This window comes from Oncorhynchus kisutch, linkage group LG16 (genome assembly GCF_002021735.2).
Source record: "Oncorhynchus kisutch isolate 150728-3 linkage group LG16, Okis_V2, whole genome shotgun sequence".
In the NCBI taxonomy this organism is placed as follows: domain Eukaryota; kingdom Metazoa; phylum Chordata; class Actinopteri; order Salmoniformes; family Salmonidae; genus Oncorhynchus; species Oncorhynchus kisutch.
Genome location: NC_034189.2, coordinates 25,472,468 through 25,495,918, shown reverse-complemented (window position 1 = coordinate 25,495,918; position 23,451 = coordinate 25,472,468). Strand labels below are relative to the sequence as shown.

At 44.0% G+C, this 23,451-nt stretch overlaps 2 protein-coding genes across 12 annotated transcripts in view; one reads left to right on the top strand and one right to left on the bottom strand.

Annotated features, from left to right (window-relative positions):
• Nucleotides 1-13,946, top strand: part of LOC109906526 (rap1 GTPase-GDP dissociation stimulator 1-like) — a 60,633-nt gene extending 46,687 nt beyond the window's left edge. For all 10 annotated transcript variants that reach the window (XM_031792097.1, XM_020504262.2, XM_031792095.1 and 7 more), the window contains 7 exons: nt 6,318-6,449; nt 7,286-7,420; nt 7,887-8,012; nt 8,804-8,943; nt 11,302-11,428; nt 11,918-12,046; nt 12,239-13,946. In XM_031792097.1, coding sequence (XP_031647957.1) covers nt 6,318-6,449; nt 7,286-7,420; nt 7,887-8,012; nt 8,804-8,943; nt 11,302-11,428; nt 11,918-12,046; nt 12,239-12,366 — 917 coding nt within the window. In that variant the 3' untranslated portion in view covers nt 12,367-13,946. The remainder of the gene's footprint in view (nt 1-6,317; nt 6,450-7,285; nt 7,421-7,886; nt 8,013-8,803; nt 8,944-11,301; nt 11,429-11,917; nt 12,047-12,238) is intronic.
• Nucleotides 13,947-15,926: 1,980 nt separating this feature from the next.
• Nucleotides 15,927-23,451, bottom strand: part of tspan5a (tetraspanin 5a) — a 28,870-nt gene continuing 21,345 nt past the window's right edge. The window contains exons 6-11 of one of the 2 annotated variants that reach the window (XM_031792089.1): nt 22,270-22,317; nt 21,533-21,649; nt 21,148-21,209; nt 20,092-20,209; nt 19,301-19,350; nt 15,927-19,134 (exon numbers count right to left, since the gene is read on the bottom strand). In XM_031792089.1, coding sequence (XP_031647949.1) covers nt 20,134-20,209; nt 21,148-21,209; nt 21,533-21,649; nt 22,270-22,317 — 303 coding nt within the window. In that variant the 3' untranslated portion in view covers nt 15,927-19,134; nt 19,301-19,350; nt 20,092-20,133. The remainder of the gene's footprint in view (nt 19,135-19,300; nt 19,351-20,091; nt 20,210-21,147; nt 21,210-21,532; nt 21,650-22,269; nt 22,318-23,451) is intronic. The other variant, XM_031792090.1, reaches the window with a different exon arrangement.

Below are 23,451 nucleotides of genomic sequence, written 5' to 3'. Positions count from 1 at the left end.
AGTTTGCAGCGTTGTACAAGATCTTCAGTTTCTTGGCCATTTCTCGCCTGGAATAGCCTTCATTTCTCATAACAAGAATAGACTGACGAGTTTCAGAAGAAAGTTATTTGTTTCTGGACATTTTGAGCCTGTAATCGAACCTACAAATGCTGATGCTCCAGATACTCAACTAGTCTAAAGAAGGCCAGTTTTATTGCTTCTTTAATCAGGCCAGTTTTCAGCTGTGCTAACATAATTGCAAAAGGGTTTCTTAATGATCAAGTAGCCTTATAAAATGATAAACTTGGATTAGCTAAGACAAGGTGCCATTGGAACACAGGAGTGATGCTGATAATGGGCCTCTGTACACCTATGTTGATATTCCATAAAAAATCAGCTGTTTCCAGCTACAATAGTCATGTACAACATTAACAATGTCTGCACTGTTTTTCTGATCAATTTTATGTTATTTTAATGGACAAAAATGTGCTTTTCTTTCAAAAACAAGGACATTTCTGTGTGACCCCAAGCTTTTGAACGGGCGTGTGTGTGTAGGAAATAGTAATACAATAAAATAACTGCCGTAATTTCCAGACTATAAGCCGCTACTTTATTCCCACGCTTTGAACCTCGCGATTTATACAATGGCGCGGCTAATTTATGGATTTTTCCTGCTTTCACAAGATTCATGCCGCCAAAAAACTGAGCACTGTCACATAATGTGACGTAAATCGAGCGCGCTCAAACTTCCCATCATTCTGATTACGGTAGTAATTTTGTCACCCTCATCATGGCAAAGGCACGGAGAAATGCATATGATGCAGCTTTCAAGTTGAAGGCGATCGATCTCGCTGTTGGAAAAGGAAATAGAGCTGCTGCACGGGAGCTTGGCCTTAATGAGTCGATGATAAGACTTTGCAAACAGCAGCGTGAGGAACTGACTCAGTGCAAAAAGACAACAAAATCTTTCAGAGGGAAGAAAAGCAGATGGCCCAAAGTATTTGCAGCCACTCGACATCAGTGTAAATCATGCATTTAAGGTGGCGCTCCTTGTTCAGTGGGAGGCTTGGATGACAAGTGGGGAGAAATCCTTCACTAAAACGGGCCACATGCAAAGAGCAACTTATGGTCAAGTCTGCCAGTGGGTCCTGACAGCGTGGAGCATTGTAAAAAAAATCCACTATAATCAACGGGTTTCGAAAGGCTAGACTGCTGCGTGTTGAAGGGGCAGCATGAGCTCAGCGGGGTATTTGCCTCCGGATGAAAGTGACGAGAGCGACAATGAAAACGATCCAACATCGGATGAAGCAATTCTGAGGCTATTCAACTCCGACACCGAAGGAGATGACTTCAGTGGTTTCAGTGCACAGGAGGAGGAAGATAGTGACCAAGTTCATTTGTTTCAATGTACCGGTAGGCACCTGCGGCTTATAGACATGTGCGGCTTATTTATGTACAAAATACATATTTTTTTATAATTCGTTGGGTGCGGTTTATATTCAGGTGCGCTTAATAGTCCAGCAATTACGGTAATGAGGCTATATACAAGGAGTACCAGTACCGAGTCAATGTGCAGGGTTACAAGGTAGTTGAGGTAATGTAGTATCTACATGTAGGTATTGGTTAAAGTGACTAGGCAATCAGGAGAGAGAATGCAAATAAATGCAAATAAAGTGGGTCAATGTAAATAGTCCGGGTAGCCATTTTGATTAACTGTTCAGCAGTCTTATGGCTTAGGTGTAGAAGTTGTTCAGAAGCCTTTTGGTCCCAGACTTGGCACTCGGCGAACAGTCTGACTTGGGTGGCTTTCTTCTGATACAGCCTGGTTTCGATGTCCTGAATGGCAAGGAGTCCGGCCCTAGTGATGTACTAGGCCGTACGCACTACCCTTTGTAGTGCCTTGCGGTTGGATGCCAAGTGGATCCCGAGCAGCCAGTCAAGATGCTCTCAATGGTGCAGCTGTAGAATAATCTGAGGGACCCATGCTAAATCTTTTCACTCTCCTGAGGGGGAAGAAGCGTTTTGCCCTTTTCAAGACTGTTGTGATGTGGACACTGAGGAACTTGAAGCTCTCGTCCCACTCCACTATAGCCCAATGTGAATGGGCCCATGTTCGGCCCTTCGTTTCTTGTAGTCCAAGATAAACTGCCAGGTCTCTGACCTCCCTATAGGCTGTCTCGTCGTGGGTGATCAGGCCTACCACCGTCGTGTCGTCGGCAAACTTAATGATGGTGTTGGAGTCGTGCATGGCCATGCAGTTGTGGGTGAACAGGGAGTACAGGAGGGGACTAAGCGCACGTGCCCCCATGTTGAGGGTCAGCATTGTGTATGTGTCGTTGCCTACCCTCACAACCTGGGGATGGCCCGTCAGGAAGTCCAGGGTCCTTAGCTTAGTGATGAGCTTGGAGGGCACTATGGTCATGAATGCTGGCTGAGCAGTAGTCAATGAACAGCATTCTCACCTAAGTGTTCCTTTTGTCCAAGTGGGAAAGTGTGGAGTACAATAGAGATTGGGTCATCTGTGGATCTCTTGGAGCGGTAAACGAATTGGAGTGGGTCCAGGGTGTCTGGGATGCTTGTGTTAATGTGAGCCATGACTAACCTTTCAAAGCATTTTATGGATACAGATGTGAGTGCTATGGGGCAGTAGTCATTTAGACAAATTACCTTTGCATTCTTGGGCCCAGGGACTATGGTGGTTTGCTTGAAACATGTAGGCATTACAGACTGGGTCAGGGAGAGGTTGAAAATGTCATACTAGCCAGCTGGTCAGCTCATGCTCGGAATACATATCCTGGTAATCTGTGTGAATGTTAACCTGTTAAAAGGTCTTACTCATATCGGCTATGGAGAGCGTGAGCACAGTCATCCGGAACAGCTGGTGCTCTCACGAATGGTTCAGTGTTGCTTGCCTTGAAGTGAGCATTGACGGCAATTAGCTTATCTGGTAGACTCGCATCACTGGGCAGCTCTCGGCTTGGTTTCCCTTTGTAATCCGTGATAGTTTGCACGCCCTGCCACATCTGACAAGTGTCTAGATACGGTTTAGTAGGATTTGATCTTAGTCCTGTATTGGCGTTTTGCCTGTAATGGTTCGTCGGAGGTCATAGCGGGATTTCTTATAAGTGTCTGGATTTGTGTCCCGCTCCTTGAAAGCAGCAGCTCTAGCCTTTAGCTCAGTGTAGATGTAATCCATGGCTTCTGGTTGGGATATATAGTGCATTCAGAAAGTATTCTGATCCCTTGACTTATTCCACATGTTGCGTTACAGCCTTATTCTAAAATTGATTGCAAATTTTTTCCCCCCTCATCAATCTACACACAATACCCCATAATGACAAAGCAAAAACAAATTTTTTTATGAATTTGCAAAATGTGTAAAAACATATCACATTTACACAATTATTCAGACCATTTACTCCGTTGAAGCACCTTTGGCAGTGATTACAGCCTCGAGTCTCCTTGGGACTGACGCTACAAGCTTGGCACACCTGTATTTGGGGAGTTTCTTCCATTCTTCTCTGCAGATCCTCTCAAGCTCTGTCAGGTTGGATGGGGAGCATGCTGCACAGCTATTTTCAGGTCTTTCCAGAGATGTTCGGTCGGGTTCAAGTCCAGGCTCTGGCTGGGTCACTCAAGGACATTCAGAGACTTGTCCCGAAGCCACTTCTGCGTTTTCTTGGCTGTGTGCTTAGGGTTGTTGTCCTGTTGGAAGGTGAGCCTTCGCCCCAGTCTGAGGTCCTGAGCGCTCTGGAGCAGGTTTTCATCAAGGATCTCTTTGTACTTTGCTCCATTCATCTTTCCCTCGACCCTGACTAGTCTCCCAGGCCCTGCCGCTGACAAACATCCCCACAGCATGATGCTGCCACAACCATGCTTCACCGTAGGGATGGTGCCAGGTTTCCTCTAGATGTGACGCTTGGCATTCGGGCCAAATAGTTCAATCTTGGTTTCAGAAACTTGTTTCTCATGGTCTGAGTCCTTTAGGTGTTTTTTGGCAAATTCCAAGCGGGTTGTCGTGACCCTTTTACTGAGGAGTGGCTTCCGTCTGGCCATTCTACCATAAAGGCCTGATTGGTGGAATGCTGCAGAGATGGATGTGCTTCTGGAAGGTTCTCCCATCTCCACAAAGGAGCTCTGTCAGGGTGACCATCGGGTTCTTGGTCACTTCTCAGACCATGGCCCTTCTCCCCTCCCATTGATCAGGTTGGTCGGGCGGACAGCTCTAAGAAGAGTATTGGTGGTTCCAAACTTCTAACATTTAAGAATGATGGAGTTTCCTGTGTTCTTGGGGACCTTCAATGCTGCAGACATGTTTTGGTACCCTTCCCAGATCTGTGCCTCGACACAATCCTGTCTCGGAGCTCTACAGACAATTTCTTCGCCGTCGGTTTGTGGTGGTTTTTGCACTGACATGCACTGTCAACTGTGGAACCTTATATAGACAGGTATGTGCCTTTCCAAATCATGTCCAATCAATTGAATTTACCACAGGCGGACTCCCAAGTTGTAGAAATAAGTTTTGTCCAATAGCAAAAGGTCTGAATACTTATGTAAATAAGGTATTTCTGTTTCATATTTAATTTGCAAACATCAAAAATCCTGTTTTCGCTTTGTCATTATGGGGTATTGTTGAGGAAAAACATTTATTTAATACATTTTAAAATAAGGCTGTAACGTAACTAAATGTGGAAAAGGGGGAATGGGTCTGAATACTTTCCTAATGCATTGTATACGTATGGTCACTGTGGGGATGACGTCGTCGACACACTTATTAATGAATCCGGTGACTGATGTGGTAAACTCTTCAATGCCATTGGATGAATCCCGGTACATATTCCAGTCTGTGCTAGCAAAACAGTCCTGTTGCTTAGCATCAGCTTCATCTGACCACTTCCGTATTGAGCGTGTCACTGGTACTTACTGTTTGAATTTCGCTTGTAAGCAGGAATCCATTTTTAACCTTTTATTTAACTAGACAAGTTGGTAAAGAACAAATTCTTCTTTACAATGACGGCTTACACCGGCCAAACCCCGACGAAGCTGAGCCAATTGTGCACCACCCTATAGGACTCCCAATCACGGCCGGTTGTGATACAGACTGGAATCGAACCAGGGTGTCTGTAGTGACGCATCTAGCACTGAAATGCAGTGCTTTAGACCACTGCGCCACACGGGATAGAGTTATGGTCAGATTCGCCAGATGGAGGCGAGGGAGAGCTTGTATGCGTCTCTGTGTGGAGTAAAGATGATCTAGAGTTTTTTTTCCCTCTCTAGTTGCACAGGTGACATGATGTTAGAATGAACTAAAACGGATTTCGGCTTTCCTGTATTAAAATCACCGGCCACTAGGAGCGCGGCTTCTGGATGAGTGTTTTCTTGTTTGCTTATAGCTCAATACAACTCGTTGAGTGCGGTCTTAGTGCCAGCATCGGTTTGTGGTGGTAAATAGACAGCTACGAAAAATATAGATGGAAACTCTCTTGGTAAATAGTATGGTCTGCATGTTATCATTAGGTACTCCAACTCAAGCGAGCGGAACCTTGAGATTTCCTTAATATTAGAGATCGCCCACCAGCTGTTGTTAACAAAGAGACACACACCCAACCCCCTGGTCTTACCGGATGCAGCCGCTCTGTCCTGCCGACGCAATAAAATGCTTCCGTCGCATCTCGACTGCAACATAAACATGTCTTCGATAAGGATGATTCCGTGCCTATGATTCAAACCTAGATTTTTTTTTAAACATAGATCTATGTACTGACCCTTTGTGCTGTGGTTGCTTTGACTGGGTTTCAAGCGCGTGCATGGAAACCGTTCCCCTCAGGCCAAATTATAGACAGGAGGAAATGAGAGTGTGCGAGTGTATAAGAATAGGGTAGGAAGAAAGAGCAGGTTGGGAAAAGAAAGATATGAAGAGGAATAAGATGGTTGTGTGATGAGTAAATCTTCAGATGGACTCTCAGCCTTAGAGCAGAGTGCTGGAGAATACATTGTGAATACATTTGTGAATATTTTATGACAACCGAATGTGAGGGAGAATGTGGTTGTAGATCTAGGTGCGTTAGAGGCCTCGATATCATCACCTGGTTTCCATAGCATTCTCCTAGACTACTTATTCTTCCTATCCACTTTCATTTAGACTGACGCTAAGGAGGACATTTATCCTGTAACCTTTTCTGACCAAAACATACATGCTTGTTTGTGTCTCTGTGTGTTCGTGCACACGCGTGTGCTCTATTATATGCTTTTCTGTTTAATAAATAACTGCTTTGTCATTTTACTGCTGCAGTAGGTGGGTGTTTGTGTTCACAGCCTCTCCCCACCTCTCTCCTCAGATGAGTCCATGCAGAAGCTGTTTGAGGGGGGCAAGGGCAGTGTGTTCCAGAGGGTCCTGTCCTGGGTGCCATCCCACAACCACCAGCTGCAGCTGGCAGGGGCACTGGCCATCGCTAACTTCGCCCGCAACGGTGAGGAGGCTATAGAAATACAGTTAATAGAAGGGACAAAGCCCTTTAGACCGTTGTATTTCTATGAAGGAGGGTACACATTGCCTATGGTACCAGATTGAACCAAAAAGGGTTTTATTCAGGATAAAACTCCCCTCGGATGGCTTTAATACTGACCACAATCTGGGTCACGTTACGTAGGGTGTGACTTCACAGAACGTTCCGATACTGTAGAAATGTATAGAACAGAGTGTGTAGAACGGACACACTTTTCTGTGTAGTAGAATAGGGAATCAGCACAACACTCAGATTGTAGAAATGCTTCTCTTGTCATGTAGAACAGTTAATCAGCATTCGTCACATCTCTCCACATTCTCCCATTTGTCTTCTAGATCAGTTTTCCCCCTAATAAAACCTGCTACCTCAGTGTGCTGAATATAGATCACAGGCCCGGCCATTAGTCATTCCATATCATTACTCATCTAAACCACAACGTTTCGTCCCGTGTCAGCGAATCCTGCATCCAGGCTGACTTCAAACATTCACCCTGATAAACAAAAGTCCTTATTATTATAGCCAAATGATTTATTCTGTACATGGATGTGAAGAGAATAATATGTAACCTGTTTTCCTCTTTTCTATCAAACGATGAAGGTAAAATTACGGTCAGAAGGAAATGGCATTGGAACATTCTCCTAACACCTATCCAGTCCTTTTTTAGATCTGGGGATAGGGGTTCTCCAGAACTTTGATTTGTGGAAACAGACATGTTAGAGCATGGTGGGAGCAAATGCCTGCACAGCCCATAGCTTTTACTGAGCAGTGGGTTAAGTTATGACATTCCGTTTCTCCCCCAGATGGTAACTGCATCCACATGGTGGAATCCGGCATCGTTCAGAAACTACTGGAGCTGCTGGATCGCCACGTGGACGAGGGCAACGTCACCGTGCAGCACGCGGCGCTCAGCGCCCTGCGCAACCTGGCCATTCCTGGTGAGACTCCCAAGGCATTCCAAGCCTGATTTGAGTATACTGTCAATGTTGTGTATGACTCATAGGCAATTCTTTAACATTCATTTCCTGTTCCAAGTGCTTCCCCTGCACTCGTTTGTTGTCTGTGGGTAGGGGGGGGGGGGGGGGGTAGGTCTTGGCAAATGTAACTGCAAACAAGTACAGGAGCAGCACTTTGACTAGAAGTTGTTTTTTCTTTGAGCCTTAATTGGTTAATACTGGTTGAATACAATAGTAACAAAGTTAGTATTTTGTTTATTTTCATGGTGTACTGCATTGGCAGCTTAGAGCTGAATTGCAGTGTATAGTCCATACCTAAATAAGTGAAATAATTCATTGCTACATGTCTTAAGGGAGAATAGTTTGAATGTATGTATTTATTTATGTTATTTATGTTTATGAAACACATGTTTCATGGTTGTTTCTTCTTCTTCTCCTGTCCCTTCAGTGGTGAACAAGGCTAAGATGCTGTCGGCAGGTGTGTCAGATACGGTGTTGAAGTTCCTCCCGTCAGAGATGCCTCCTGTCCAGTTCAAACTGCTGGGGACGTTACGCATGCTCATCGACACACAAGGTAGAACACATTTTATAGCACATTTATAACCTCTATAACGCACTGTAGAACACCTTCCTAATGATGCCATAAACCATCGGACTGTGCCTCGCCCTCCGTCTTCAAATTGACCAGTATCAGTGACAGGTGTGAATGTTTCCACCCATAAAGATATATAGCAACATTTTCCTAAATAGTGGCTAGAATTCCTTCCTTATGATGCGCTAACCTTGAACTGTTCTGTACCTCACTTTTTACCTCCTTAAATTGACCAGTATGTATTTTTTTATTCAGCAGAAAGTTGGATAGGAAAGTACTCCAACAAAAGAGCCTCGGGATACGATACGTTTCTGTCAAATGTTGTTGAATCTTCATGAAGAAGGGGTTGGGTTGGGGAGGACCGGGCAAGGCCAAGTGCAAACCAGTTAGATCCAGAAAGACATGGATATCGATGGCATCCATCTTTGATTGAATTGCTATGGAACGGAGTGTGACAGTGAGATGTTGACAGGGTGTTAGAATAGCAGTCTACTCAATGTGATAGAACTAACGCGTGCACTATTTCTGACCCTGTCATTATGAGTTTTTTTTCTACCTCTTCCTCCCTGGAGTTCAGAGATTCATTGTACCAAATACTAGAAAGTGCCAATTGTTACCAAGAAGTTACCCATTTTTTTTGTATTTTCAGGTTACCAAGTATAATAATAATTAGGAACCAAGTAATTCTAGTTTATATACCAGAAAGCTACCAATGGTAATAGAGCTGTGAAATAAAGCATTACCTTATGTTGTGCCCCCCCCCAATCCCCCAGCGGATGCGGCAGACCAGCTGGGGACCAATGGGAAGCTGGTGGAGCGTCTGGTGGAGTGGTGTGAGGCAAAGGACCACGCAGGGGTCATGGGAGAGTCCAATAGGCTGCTCTCAGCCCTCATCCGCCACAGCAAGTCAAAGGTTAGGGCCGGCTGCCATGAAAACACACCATCTGTGGCTGGCTGGCTGCCACCACAGATTACATCCTGACCCATATCTGGACTGCATACACACACACAGAATGTATATGTTATCAGCTATATTTTAATCAAAGGCTGTATCAACTAGCTTGTCTTTACTCATCAGACTCTCAGCTCAAAATCCAATCCATGCTTTATGTTACATTATTCATCAAGGGAACAGAACGACTGAGGTGGGAGTCGTGTTCTAACTCTTCCTGATATACGGTGTTCCTTGTTGACTCAGGCCCAGAGACAGCGTTGTCACTACCCGGTCCCTCATCTGAGGAGAATGACTCGGGGGCACCTCAGACTCTGGTTGTCTCATTCTTAGACTGTAGATTTATGAGCTTCAGGCTCTAAACATTTCTGTCCTATTTGCAGATCGCTAGATAGAATAGAACCCTGTGGAAGCACCAGAGAGGTACAGTTGAGGTCGGAAGTTTACATACACTTAGGTTGGAGTCATTCAAACTTGTTTTTCAACCACTCCACAAACTTCTTGTTAACAAACTATAGTTTTGGCAAGTCGGTTAGGGCATCTACTTTGTGCATGACACAAGTAATTTTTCCAACAATTGTTTACAGTCAGATTATTTCACTGTGTCACGATTCCAGTGGGTCAGAAGTTTGCATACACTAAATTGACTGTGCCTTTAAACAGCTTGGAAAATCCCAGAAAATTATGTCATGGCTTTAGAAGCTTCTGTTAGGCTAATTTACATAATTTGAGTCAATTGGAGGTGTACCTGTGGATGTATTTCAAGGCCTACCATCAAACTCACTGCCTCTTTGCTTGACACCATGGGAAAATCAACAGAAATCAGCCAAGACCTCAGGAAAAAAATTGTAGACCTCAACAAGTCTAGTTCATCCTTGGGAGCAATTTCCAAAAGCCTGAAGGTACCACGTTCATCAAACAATAGTACGCAAGTATAAACACCATGGGACCACGCAGCCGTCACACCGCTCAGGAAGGAGACGCTGTCCCCTAGAGATGAATGTACTTTGGTGCGAAAAGTGCAAAACAATCCCAGAACAACAGCAAAGGACCTTGTGAAGATGCTGGAGGAAACGGGTACAAAAGTATCTATATCCACAGTAAAACGAGTCCTGTATCGACATAACCTTAAAGGCCGCTCAGCAAGGAAGAAGCCACTGCTCCAAAACCGCCATAAAAAAGCCAGACTACGGTTTGCAACTGCACATGGGGCCAAAGATCGTACTATTTGGAGAAATGTCCTCCATGAAACAAATAATTGTTTGGCCATAATGACCGTCGTTATGTTTGGAGGCAAAAGGGGGAGGCTTGCAAGCAGAAGTACACCATCCCAACCGTGAAGCATGGGGGTGGCAGCATCATGTTGTGGGGGTGCTTTGCTGCAGGAGGGACTGGTGCACTTCACAAAATAGATGGCTTCATGAGGAAGGAAAATATGTAGATATATTGAAGCAACATCTCAAGACATCAGTCAGGAAGTTAAAGCTTGGTCGCAAATGGGTCTTCCAAATAGACAATGACCCCCAAACATACTTCCAAAGTTTTGGCAAATGGCTTAAGGACAACAAAGTCAAGGTATTGGAGTGGCCATCCCAAAGCCCTGTAGAGCATTTGTGGGCAGAACTGAAAAAATGTGTGCGAGCAAGGAGGCCTACAAACCTGACTCGGTTACACCAGCTCAGTCAGGGGGGATGGGCCAAAATTCACCCAACTTATTGTGGGAAGCTTGTGGAAGGCTACCCGAAATGTTTGACCCAAGTTAAACAATTTAAAGGCAATGCTACCAAATACTAATTGAGTGTATGTAAACTTCTGACCCACTGGGAATGTGATGAAAGAAATAAAAGCTGAAATAAATAATTATCTCTAGTATTATTCTGACATTAAAATAAAGTGGTGATCCTAACTGACCTAAGACGAAGAATTTTTACTAGGATTAAATGTCAGGAATTGTGAAAAACTGAGTTGAAATGTATTTGGCTAAGGTGTATGTAAACATCTGACTTCAACTGTAGGTCCTACAAGTGCACTGTACAGAAGAGTCCTATATTATTTATAGTTGAGGTGGACTGACCTTAGTGGCCTACCCTCTTGGAAAGTTACTGGGTGTGCAGGTTTTTGTTCCTATCGTGCTCTAACACCTGATTTCAGCTCCTGATGAGCAGTGGGATTAGTAAAGGCAGGAGTGTCAGTGCATGACTGGAGCACAACCCTGCACACCCAGAATCTACATCCAGGATGAGGGTTGGCTTCCCCTGATTTAGAGTTGTGCCCCCATTTTTGAAATATATTTGTTTCTTAATTTGTTTGTGTTTTCAGGACGTCGTAAAAACAGTCATCCAGGGGGCAGGAGTGAAGCATTTAGTAGTCATGGCGACGAGTGAACACATGATCATGCAGAACGAGGCGCTGGTGGCTCTGGGCCTCATCGCCGGGTTGGACCTGGGTAAGAGTCAGGGTCATGATGTCACGGTGCAGCCAAATTCTAACTACTGTGTTAGCCACATGGTATAGTAAGGGCCAGATTGGTAGCACTTTCTTTAACTGTGCCTGGGTTGTGTTTAGTAGGGCACACTGTACTAAAATGTTTTGAAACAAGAAAAGAAAACTGTTTCCGGACAAGATCAGGTAGCACTTCCCTGTCTTACTCTGTTTCAAAATCTTTTCTATCCCCGTGCTTACTGAACATGACCCAATGTATTGCATTGCTAGAATAAAATGAAAGTAGTTTGAGGATGTACAGGGCGGGTTAGAAGAACCACACAATGCAAAGCAATTTGGGACCTAGTGAAAGTGTTGTATAAATATAATTCACTGTTGAAGCTCAATACACACCATTTTCTCAGAGGCAAAACATTGACTCTGATGGTGCATTGGAATGCATTTAAACAATTGTACAAAATAATTGGTCACAGTGTGTTTGTCATGGTTTCAGTGGGGGCCGAAAAGGACTTTGTTGGGGCTGGCCTGGTACAGGTGCTCCACAAGCTGCTGTCAGACGAGATGAGTGCGCCGGAGGTCAAATACAACTCCATGGTCATCATCTGTGCGGTCATGGGTTCAGGTAAAAGGCCGGACATTTTGAATCAGCCACTTGGAAGAACTAAGCTGCAGCTTTTGCGCCAATATCCAAACTAGGGCATTGCACAGAGTAGTATACTAGTATGGACATAGCGGTATTGAATTATGGTTTAGATTTGTGCTTCCTTTAAAGACTCTTCTGCTTTGGACCTGTTCTTCTCTCACCCTCCTCCAGAGCCTCTCCATAAAGAAGTGCAGGGGCTGGCCTTCATCGACGTGGTCTCCAAGCTGCGGTCGCACGAGAACAAAACGGTGTCCCACCAGGCGTCACTCACAGAGCAGAGGCTAACGGCACAGAGCTAAATGACTCTTAACTCCCACAGCCCCCCCCCCCCCCCCCCCGACCCCCAATGCCTGCCTCATAGCCAATCCCTGCACCCCCATTCCTTTCTACAGAACCTTCCTCCCTCTGTGTGTTTCCCATCGTCACGTGCCAAGGTATCCTGTCCCTCTCCCCTGTCAACAGCCAGCTGTTCCAGCTAACTACACCCCCCCCCCCCCCAGTGCATTCATACTCCGCTCCAAGCAGCAGCTCCATCCATATTAAAAAAACAAGGCGCCAGTAGACAGCCTTTTCGTTTCGCAATAGATAGACATACAAAGAGAGAAGACTTTTTATGATGACCATAGCTGTGATACCCATTCACTTCAATAACTCGCCGATACCGTAAAAAAAAAACTACGATTTGAGTTCGGTGGTTTGAAAACAAATTTAGCAGCCAATGCATCCTTGCTGTGTTCTTTACTTCCGTGTCCCATGTTAGCTTGAGTACCAGCCCGAATTGAAGTCGACGTGCATGTTTTAGTCCAGTTGACGGTGTATCCGTGTTCATTTTGAACCTGTCCACGTACCCAAAACCACAGCCCTGTGGCAAATCTTACAGAGAATAGTGGTCAATCATGTTTATACTTAAACTGCCGTTTGAAAGGAGTTTGCTTGATAATCCCACTCAATCCTCTCTCTTCCCTTTCACTTTCATACAAACCCAAACTAAACCTGACTTATTGTCCCAAACAACCTTACTGTTATATCAGGGGAATGTTTAGAATGGTGAATCGTTACAGAATATATATAATAAATATATCATGTAGAACAGATATGTCAAGTAGAATAGGGTATGTTGTTGAATCTTGTTACATTTCTATCTGCAATGTTGTGAACGTTTCACCCCCAACTGAACATACCCCAGGCTTGAGCTCCACTAGCACATACAAGTGCCCACCTGAGCGTCCTCAGACATGGAGGAGATCATGCGTAGGTTAGAAGTTAGAACCTCCAGAAGAACCCAGTCACTCACTCCCTGGTCTCTGAGAGTGTACAGTCAGCCATACCAGGTATATACTGTCTGGATTTGTTGCTTTTATCATGAGTCGGGGACCAATGGGGTAGCGCTGCACATTTCAGAAGATTCCTATATCATATTAAGTGGTTCCTAAGTTATTTAACACTATTCCCCCATAAGCCTATCAGAATGGGCCAGTCTGGGGTCACCCTCCCCTGTCGACTTGTGGTACTGCTCTATGGTTTCTCCCTGCCAGTTATTGGTTTGCATGTGTGATGGTTTCTCCCACTCGAAGTATCGATAACATGCATATTCCAGCATGTTGGATACTGCGTTAGGCACCGTCTGGTGACATAGGCGTTTTTTATTATAAATTATTTGTTTATTAATCGGCACTTTGTTCTTTATTGTCAGGTATGAATGGTAATTTATCAGATTTGTAACCTTACAAAGACACAATCCAATCAAGATGTAACCACAAAGTAACTGCATTACGATATTATAAACATAAATGTTTGTTGTAAATGTCATTGATGAGTTGTACATTTGGAAGATTGTAACTCGAACAGATAATTAAAGATGATTGCTGGCGATAATGTATTTGTTGTTCCTAGAGTTTGTACTGCCTGTTGATATATTAAGAAGAAGGGGGGGGGGGGGGGGGGGGGGGGAAGTATTTTTCGTATCATTCATAAGCCACTCTAATCATGTTTCATTCATTGTGTGCCAAACAGGGTTTTCTGAGCAATGGTGTCACCTAGGCTGCATTCCATTCCAGAAGGTTGCCCTCTCCCCTCTATCCTAGTTCACTCCTCTTCATTGATCTGGGACAACTAGGTAGGGGTGAGCAGGAGCCCCATCTAGAATGGAATCTAGCCTCACATGCCAGGCTTTAAGGCCCTTTGATAATTCTGGCATACATTGGTAGTTTTAACAGTGGTGATGGAATGTCCATTGATCAGATTAACACCTACAGTTGAAGTCGGAAGTTTACATACACTTAGGTTGGAGTCATTAAAACTCGTTTTTCAGCCACTCCACAAACTTCTTGTTAACAAGCTATAGTTTTGGCAAGTCGGTTAGGACATCTACTTTGTGCATGACACAATACATTTTTTCAACAATTGTTTACAGATTATTTCACTTATAATTCACTGTATCACAATTCCAGGGGGTCAGATGTTGACATACACTAAGTTGACTGTGCCTTTAAACAGCTTGGAAAATTCCAGTAAATTATGTCATGGCTTTAGAAGCTTCTGATAGGCTAATTGACATCATTTGAGTCAATTGGAGATGTACTTGTGGATGTATTTCAAGGCCTACCTTTAAACTGAGTGCCTCTTTGCTTAACATCATGGAAAAATCTAAAGAAATCAGCCAAGACTTCAGAATACAAATTGTAGACCTCCACAAGTCTGGATCATCCCTTGGGAGCAATTTCCAAACACCTGAAGGTACCACGTTCATCTGTACAAACAATAGTACGCAAGTATAAACACCATGGGACCACACAGCCATCACACCGCTCAGGAAGGAGACGTGTTCTGTCTCCTAGAGATGATCGTACTTTGGTGCAAAAAGTGCAAATCAATCCCAGAACAACAGCAAAGGACCTTGTGAAGATGCTGGAGGAAACGGGTACAAAAGTATATATCCACAGTAAGGTGAGTCTTATATCGACATAACCTGAAAGGCCGCACAGCAAGGAAGAAGCCACCGCTCCAAAACCACCATAGAAAAAACACTTTTTGGAGAAATATCCTCAGGTCTGATGAAACAAAAATAGAACTGTTTGGCCATAATGACCATCGTTATGTTTGGAGGAAAAAGGGGGAGGCTTGCAAGCCGAAGAAGCACGGGGGTGGCAGCATCATGTTGTGGGGGTGCTTTGCTGCAGGAGGGACTGGTGCACAAAATAGATGCATCATGAGGAAGGAAAATTATGTGGATATATTGAAGCAACATCTCAAGACATCAGTCAGGAAGTTAAAGCTTGGTCGGAAATGGTTCTTCCAAATGGACAATGACCCCAAGCATACTTCCAAAGTTGTGGCAAAATGGCTTAAGGACAACAAAGTCAAGATATTGGAGTGGCCATCACAAAGCCCTGACCTCAATCCTATAGAAAATTTGTGGGCAGAACTGAAAAAGTGTGTGCGAGCAAGGAGGCCTACAAACTAGACTCAGTTACACCAGCTCTGTCAGGAGGAATGGGCCAAAATTCACCCAACTTATTGTGGGAAGCTTGTTGGAAGGCTACCCAAAATGTTTGACCCAAGTTGAACAATTTTGTAATCTTCTGACCCACTGGTAATGTGATGAAAGAAAGAAATCACTATTATTATTAATGCAAATAGTCTGGGTAGCCATTTGATTAGATGTTCAGGAGTCTTATGGCTTGGTGGTAGAAGCTGATTAGAAGCCTCTTGGTACCACTTGCTGTGCTCAGTCCTCCTTTTCCTGTAGTCCACAATCAATTAGAAATCGTTCCTTCAGACTCGAGCAACTGAGTTACAAAGCACCGTTGACAAAGAAATGAATGAGTCATGGAGTCCGGCAGAGAAAGAGGAAGCCAAATCACTTTGTCATGTCCCTTCTTTATTAACAATTAACACTATTAACAAAGTCATCAGGTCAACAAAGAAAATGATTTATTTCATGGAAATGAAAGAAAAACAGGAACTTGTTCTGAGGGCAGAAAACAGTGAGATTGGTCAAGTTCATAAAAGTCACGTTAAAGACCATACTGGGAATCAAGTGAAGAAACCACTGAATGGCAACCCTTGTGTTATGCCCTCTGCCACCTAGGACACCACCCACCAGCCTAACGTTTTGGTCTTTTCACTCTAAACAGTCAAAATAAAATGTTAAAGGTCAACTTTAGAAAGGTTCAAACCAGGGACCTTGTGTCTCACAACCCATGTTTAATGCCCTCCTACCTCCCTAACAGGATTTATTTGATTTAACTCTCACCTGTCACTGGTCCTGGCTGTGATTGGTTAACTTGGTTAAAAGTCCATCCACCTCGGTCATGGCTATAAGCGTTTGTTAAATTAAGTCAGTTCATTTTTGGGGCATTTTATCTAACCCTTATCCTAATTCTTCTAACCTGCTATGTAAATTCTCCTAACCTGCTAAGAAAAGTCAAATCTGACAAAAGTGGTATCCCATCTTGTCAAAACCAATCAAACGTCCCACTTGGCCTTATCTTTATTTCACTCTCACTGGTCCTTGAATGCCCCGCCCACTGATAGTTGAGCTAGAAAACTGAAACCACACAGGGATTTGAACCAGGGACCTTCAGCATGGCAAGCCAAGTGCTACACAATCCACCACCTACAAATATGACAGCAACTGAGTTTTCTTTTCACTCTCACTGGCCGTTGTAATGTCCAACCAATGGTAGTTTCGCTTTCATCCAACCAATCACATTCAGCCCTCAGAACAAAATTGAATAAGGAGTAGCAGGGATTCCTAAAGATTGACACTATTCACTTTGAGGTATTGAAAACAGAAGACCACCATAGTGGACATGAACTGAAAGCGTGTTTTAACCATTAAAAACCTGTATGTAGAGTGTGCAGAGATCAGACAAAATACATTGATACTTAAAACACCCAGTGCAGTCAAAAATGTGATTTTCCTATGTTTTAAGTGTCTTTCCACGCTGAGGTTGGAATAATACTGTGAACATGATAATGTTATTTTAGTGTCAGAGCTGTTTGAAAATACCACCTGAAATGTCATCCTGTTTTGGTGGATGTAGTTTTACTGTTGACACCACCATGCTGTAAATTAGTAAATAGACCCCAACATTTTTTTTGTATTATTTTACCTTTATTTAACTAGGCAAGTCAGTTAAGAACAAATTCTTATTTTCAATGACGGCCTAGGAACAGTGGGTTAACTGCCTTGTTCAGGGGCATAACAACAGATTTTTACCCACGCTCTAACCACTAGGCTACCTGCCGCCCAATGAGAAAGAGTTCCAAACCTCTCTGCCAATATCAGCTAATTTTCAGTTTTCCCCCTCCTAACTCAGACCACTCACAGTCCTAGAGAAATTGCTCTTTGCTAAGAAGAGATTGAAACAATTATTATACTTTTTTTATCCCTTTTTTCTGCCCAATTTCGTGGGATCCAATTGGTAGTTAGTCTTGTCTCATCACTGCAACTCTGATAGGGAGTCGGGAGAGGCGAAGGTTCGAGAGCCGTGCGTCCTCCGAAACACAACCCAACCAAGCCTCACTGCTTCTTGACACAATGCCCGCTTAACACGGAAGCCAGCCACACCAATGTGTCAGAGGAAACACCGTACTACACCTGCCAACCGTGTCAGCGTGCATGTGCCCAGCCCGCCACAGGAGTCGCTAGAGCGCGATGGGACAAGGATATCCCTGCCGGCCAAACCCCCCCCCCTAACGCGATGCTGGACCAATTGTGCGCTGCCCCATGGGTCTCCCGGTCGTAGGAGACCCTTAGACCACAGCGCCACTCGAGAGGCCAAGAAGATATTTTTGTTTGTTTTCAATTCAAATTGTTGAAAATAATCACAGTAAGGTACTTAATTTTTATCCAAAAAGTATGTGATATTGAGATAAAAACAGCTGCATTGGACCTTTAAGTGTGCTTGATTTAGTTTGCCTGTTAAAATGGAACCATGAGACTAGTCCCAAAAGTGCAAACATGCTAAATCAAGCACACCTCAAGTATTTGAAAGTATCTGAAATACCTGTATGTATTTCACCAGGTGGTAGAGATGGCATGGGATATAACGAATGCTCATTTGTGCAACAAAAACGCTTGAACCGACAACGCTTCAGCAGTTCAAAGGAAACGTGACTTAAAGGCTGTGACTACTACTGTACATTTGCCCTCTAGCACCATTACTCTCTTTCCTAAGCTCACAGTGTCACCACAAATACAGCTACTATTTTACTGTTAAAAATACTTGTCAATAAGAGAACTTTTGCACATTCTAATGAAACAAAACCAGAATCCATGCTACTGTGACCAGTATGTTGACCACATGTCCCGGATCGTGTGACAGTCCCACATTTTTCCCCCTTTGTACCGCATCCTACAACGAAACAATCATGTCCCGCATTTTATCAACAAATTCAAGCACCACTAATATGCGCTTATGAAAAAAAGATATCATTAGGATGTGGTAGTCTAAGAATACTGGTGATGTTAAACACTTCTCCAATCGTTGTTGAGATCTGATATTTTGCCCAGTGGCAGAAGAGACGTAGGCAATGTCATATCATCAACCAATCACATTTGTAAAAATCCTTTCAGTTCAGTCTAAATTCCAGTGGGGGGGGGGCTGCCAAATGTTTTTATTCATGTAGGCTACACTGTCCCGCAATATCATCCTGTAGTCTCGCATTTGGGTGTTTTAAATGTGGCCACCCTATGTGGGACAGGCATGCAGTGCATTTACAAGCAACTTTCCCCAAAGTTTTTTGGGGTCATTATTTTCTGTACATTTCTACACAAAGTGTTTGTCACATGGATGGAATCCCATGGAACAATGGAGATGCAAAACAGGGTCATTTCCCCAAAATTCCCAGGTTTTCCAGAAAACTGCCAACTGGGATTTCTGGAAAACCTGGGAATTTTTGGAAAGTTACTGTAAATTTGCAACCCTAAACCCATCTTTAAAAAGGATCATAATGTGCAGGTCACCATGGTGCAGGTGCTCTCAGGAATCTTTCCCAGTGGTAGCAGGCTTTGAGCATTTTCTGATGCGCCGAGAACGGCGTAGCCATGCTGAAGAGACCTTGGGAGAAACAGACATCAAGGTCAGTCACAGCTCTTAAAACAAACTAATCCTAGTCCCATGTCAATGTATTACTGGGGTGAACTTTGAGAAATGTCAACAACACAGTTGTATTTGTGACATAAGGGCACTATAAAGCTCAGCTAGCTAACTTGGTAATCCTTACCTGTGCATTCCTGGGTGAAGACAGGTAAACCGTGACATCAGGTAAACAAACTACACAGCAAGAGAAAGAAAAAAAGCTAAAGCATGTTCTTTCTGGTACACAAGAGCAAAGCCAGGGAGTGTATTCAAAATGCTATCAAGTGTTTTTCAGTCCCACTCTAATCAGTAGTGTTAACAATACTCTGGAACCAAATGTTAAACTCAAGTCCCATGTGTAGTTCCATTTGCGTTTGAGTGTGCGGTAAACATGTAATGCATCCTGAATACACCCCTGGTGGATAGGTTGGGGTGGGCATGGTCAGGGGGGCACAGAGGGACGGTTTGGCACAGTGACAGAGTGGAGGAGGGATCTGAGGGAGGTGGAGGAATCCTTTGTCAATAGTCTGAAAGCGTTTCCATTCTTCATGACAACAGGATGTGGAGAGAACTGACGGGTCCTTCTATAGGCAGACATTTTGGCTATTCGTTGGCTTTGGAAAAAGGGCAATGTGTCTTTGGAAATGTACAGAATCCACTACACCCCTGGCAGACAGTGTATACAGGGCAGGCTAGTTAAACCTGCATTTAAGTCTGTCATTTCAGCCTGTGTTTACCCACGGACGTTTTAGCTTAAAGAGTCTAACATTATACTGTATGCCAGCAAAGCATTGGATTTATGTTATATATTATATCATATTCCTCATTCCTCAACTCATTGGGTCGAATTGCAGGGGTCTTGCAGGGTCTGGGCTGTGGTATATCATTGACTACGGTGGCTAGTACTGATTCACGGAGGACAACAACAACACCCACCGGCTAGTGGTTCATACATACACACGCTCGCGAGCATGTTCCTCACGCGTAGTACGCAGACCCTTTCTTTCCAGAGTGAGGCGGGGGTCGGCGCATGGAGAGAGAGGGCGGGGGCACCCTGACGAAGCATGGGGGAGGAAGAATGAAGCGTGAGGTGAGTTGGCATGACGATGGTGTGGCAGAGTAGGCGTGTGTAACAGCTAGTCCCCCAGTCACCCTGCCAGGGATGGGGGTGGGCATGAGTGAGTGGGGGGTGCTGTGCTCCTGTCTCCTAGTTGAGTGGCCAGCTGGGGTGGCAGGTAACCTAGCGGATAAGAGTGTTGGGCCAGTAACCGAAAGGTGGCTGGTTCGAGTCCCCGAGCTGACTAGGTGAAAAATCTGTCGACGTGCCCTTGAGCCAGGCACTTAACCCTAATTACTCCTACACGTCACTCTGGATAACGGTGTCTGACAAATGTAAAAATGAGAGGTGCAGAACCTATGTGAAATAACTCAAACTAGGAGGTGACGTGAGTAACCAGAGCAAAGCCAAAGAAACTACAACTAAAAGTTTTACTGGACAGCATACTCTGGATCGATGTGTATCCAACTACATCAGAAAAACTAAGAATCTGGTAAAATGCTGATTTAGTGGTTACACACATCAATGCTGTAACTTCTTTCTTCATTCTGACAGTAGGAGTACATTTTCACTGGTTTCATCCATTTATTAAACCATTGTTTAATTTTCAACAGCTTGATACATATGGCCCAAGATCTTCCGACTCTTATTCTATGCCAAATGAGGGAGGCACTTTTTCTAAAATGCTAATCTGGTTTTGAAATGTGATTCCATGGTCAAAGGATTTCCATTTTGCGTACTGCAACTTTAGCCCACATGGTGGCCCACTTTCAAAATAAAACAATTGTAGAACTTTGAATTCTCTGGTTTTCAATGCCGCTAATGCTCATGCTAAGGAGTATGGAAATCAATAATGAATCCAGATGATAATGAAAGATGTAGGGAAATGCATAAGACGTTACAGAATGAAATTGAGAGATGTATTTTCTTCTCACCAGCTTGCTCTCACAGCTTCAATGTCACTCACTAAGTTTTGTGCCAGACATATTCCAAATATCTGTAAAAGAAAGAAAATAAATTATGAATGTGATGTCTGTTGTACTTAAATGTTTTCATTAACTGAGTCACATGCAAGCTGCTCATGCTTTAGATTTCTGCTCTTCGACAATACTTATAACGTCCCGGATTAATTTGGGATTGGCAGTTGTAATGCAATGTGTTTCATCTCCACAAGATACTAATATGATGGACACCAGCCATATCAGTCATGTGTGGTGTGTCTAAACATCACTATATGCTGCTGAGACAAGTTAATGTCCTGAATCAGAGTGGCTTGCTCTCTTTCTAAGCTGAAAGTAGTCAAAGAAACGTTTCTCTTACCTGTAACAGTGCAACTCCTATGAAGATCCCAGCCACCACTGTCAGGTTGTCCTGTAGCCACTTCTCAAACTGTGGCACACAGCCTTTCACATGGATGTAGGTCTTCTGCTCTGCGTCCTACGGACAATGACACGTTTATTACAGGGAGGCTTCTTTTTGTGCCCCTTTTTGTGGTATCCAATTGGTAGTTACAGTCTTGTCTCATCGCTGCAACTCCCGTACGGACTCGGGAGTGGCGAAGGTCGAGAGCCGTGTGTCCTCCGAAACATGACCCAACGAAGCCGCACTGCTTCTTGACACAATGCCCACTTAACCCGGAATCCAGCCGCACCGAAATGTCGGAGGAAACACTGTACACCTGGCGACCGTGTCGGCGTGCACTGCGCCCGGCCCGCCACAGGAGTCGCTAGTGCGCGATGGGACAAGGACATCCCTGCCAGCCAAGCCCTCCCCTAACCCGGACGACGCTGGGCCAATTGTGCGCTGCCCTATGGGTCTCCCGTACAGGGAGCTTCTTAGCCTCCAAATGGCATGAAAACCAAGCATATGCCTTCACTATACAACCATCGTATTCCATAGCCCTTCATTATATTATATAACTTTAGATATTCTCAGTAATGTCTCTTACATCATAATAATAGAGGCTACTATATCAGGGAAACGAGAGGACAAATGTAAGGGAAGGATATAGGAAGGCGGTAGAGGGGGAAAGAGGAGAGAAATGGAACGGCACTCACCGTTTTGGCTCGTACGTCATAGCCACACTGCGTGTTTATCACATCCTCCTAATGAAGAGAAATACAAGTGTTATCAAAAAGAGAAGTCAACTGACAATACCCCCCAACCTCCATTGCTAATACTACTGACACCCATGACCATTTCCTGTTCGTGTGTCAATTCATGTTTGAGTTTCTGACCAATAATATGAGCATGTTAGCATTAATGCCAGTCTGAGAAATGGGTTTTGCTATCTCATAGATAATGCCATTTTTTAAATTTAACTAGGCAAGTCAGTTGAGAAGAAATTCTTGTTTACAATGATGGACTACCACGGCCAAACCAAGACAAAGCTGGGCCAATTGTGTGCCACCCAATTGTGTGCCACCCCAGTTGTGATACAGCCTGGAATCAAACCAGGGTCTGTAGTGACACATCTAGCACTGAGATGCAGTGCCTTAGACCGCTGCGCCACTCGGGAGCCACTTGGGACTAACCAGAAGCAAAATCATTTTCTGTGAACTACCCCTTTAACTGTAAAAGTGACACACATTCATCAGAGAGTAAGGGAACACAATTTCCACTACATCTTGTAGGATTCATTGTTCAAAAGTGCCCCAATGATGAAAGATGTTACTGTATTAGTCCTGATCTCCTCCATACCATTATGAAAATAATTTATCCCTTGATGCTCTTGTCACAGGCAGTCCCATGTAACTGATGTTTTCTGCATGTGTGGAGGCCATTGTTACAATGTTCTCTCCCTCCCTTTGTCGCCAGGACGTTTGTTCCCTCCCTCTTTGTTGGTGTCTTTTCTTTTCTGTCACGTTCTACCTCTCCTATGTCCTTGTGTCACAGTATCTATTCTTCAGTCAAACCCTTTTGTTGCTCACTTTTCTTGTCATTCTCTCTGACTCAATATGTCTTACTACCTCCCTCTACTCCAATTGAGGCACTCTTATGACTGTGTTCCAAATAGGAGACTCACTTTCCTCCGTCCTTGACAACTCCCCCTCACATATTTGAGGAGACTGGCTCAGTGTACTAAATACTGCTAAAAGAAGAGCCAGTATACAGTATATCTGTATAAGTCTGGCTAAAAGGAGTTTCTTACCCATCCAGTCTTTTCAGATCTGCAACAGCAAGCCAAGGACGAAGGGGAAGAGGGTTGTTTTTCAGTTTCGAATCCAGGCTTGATTACC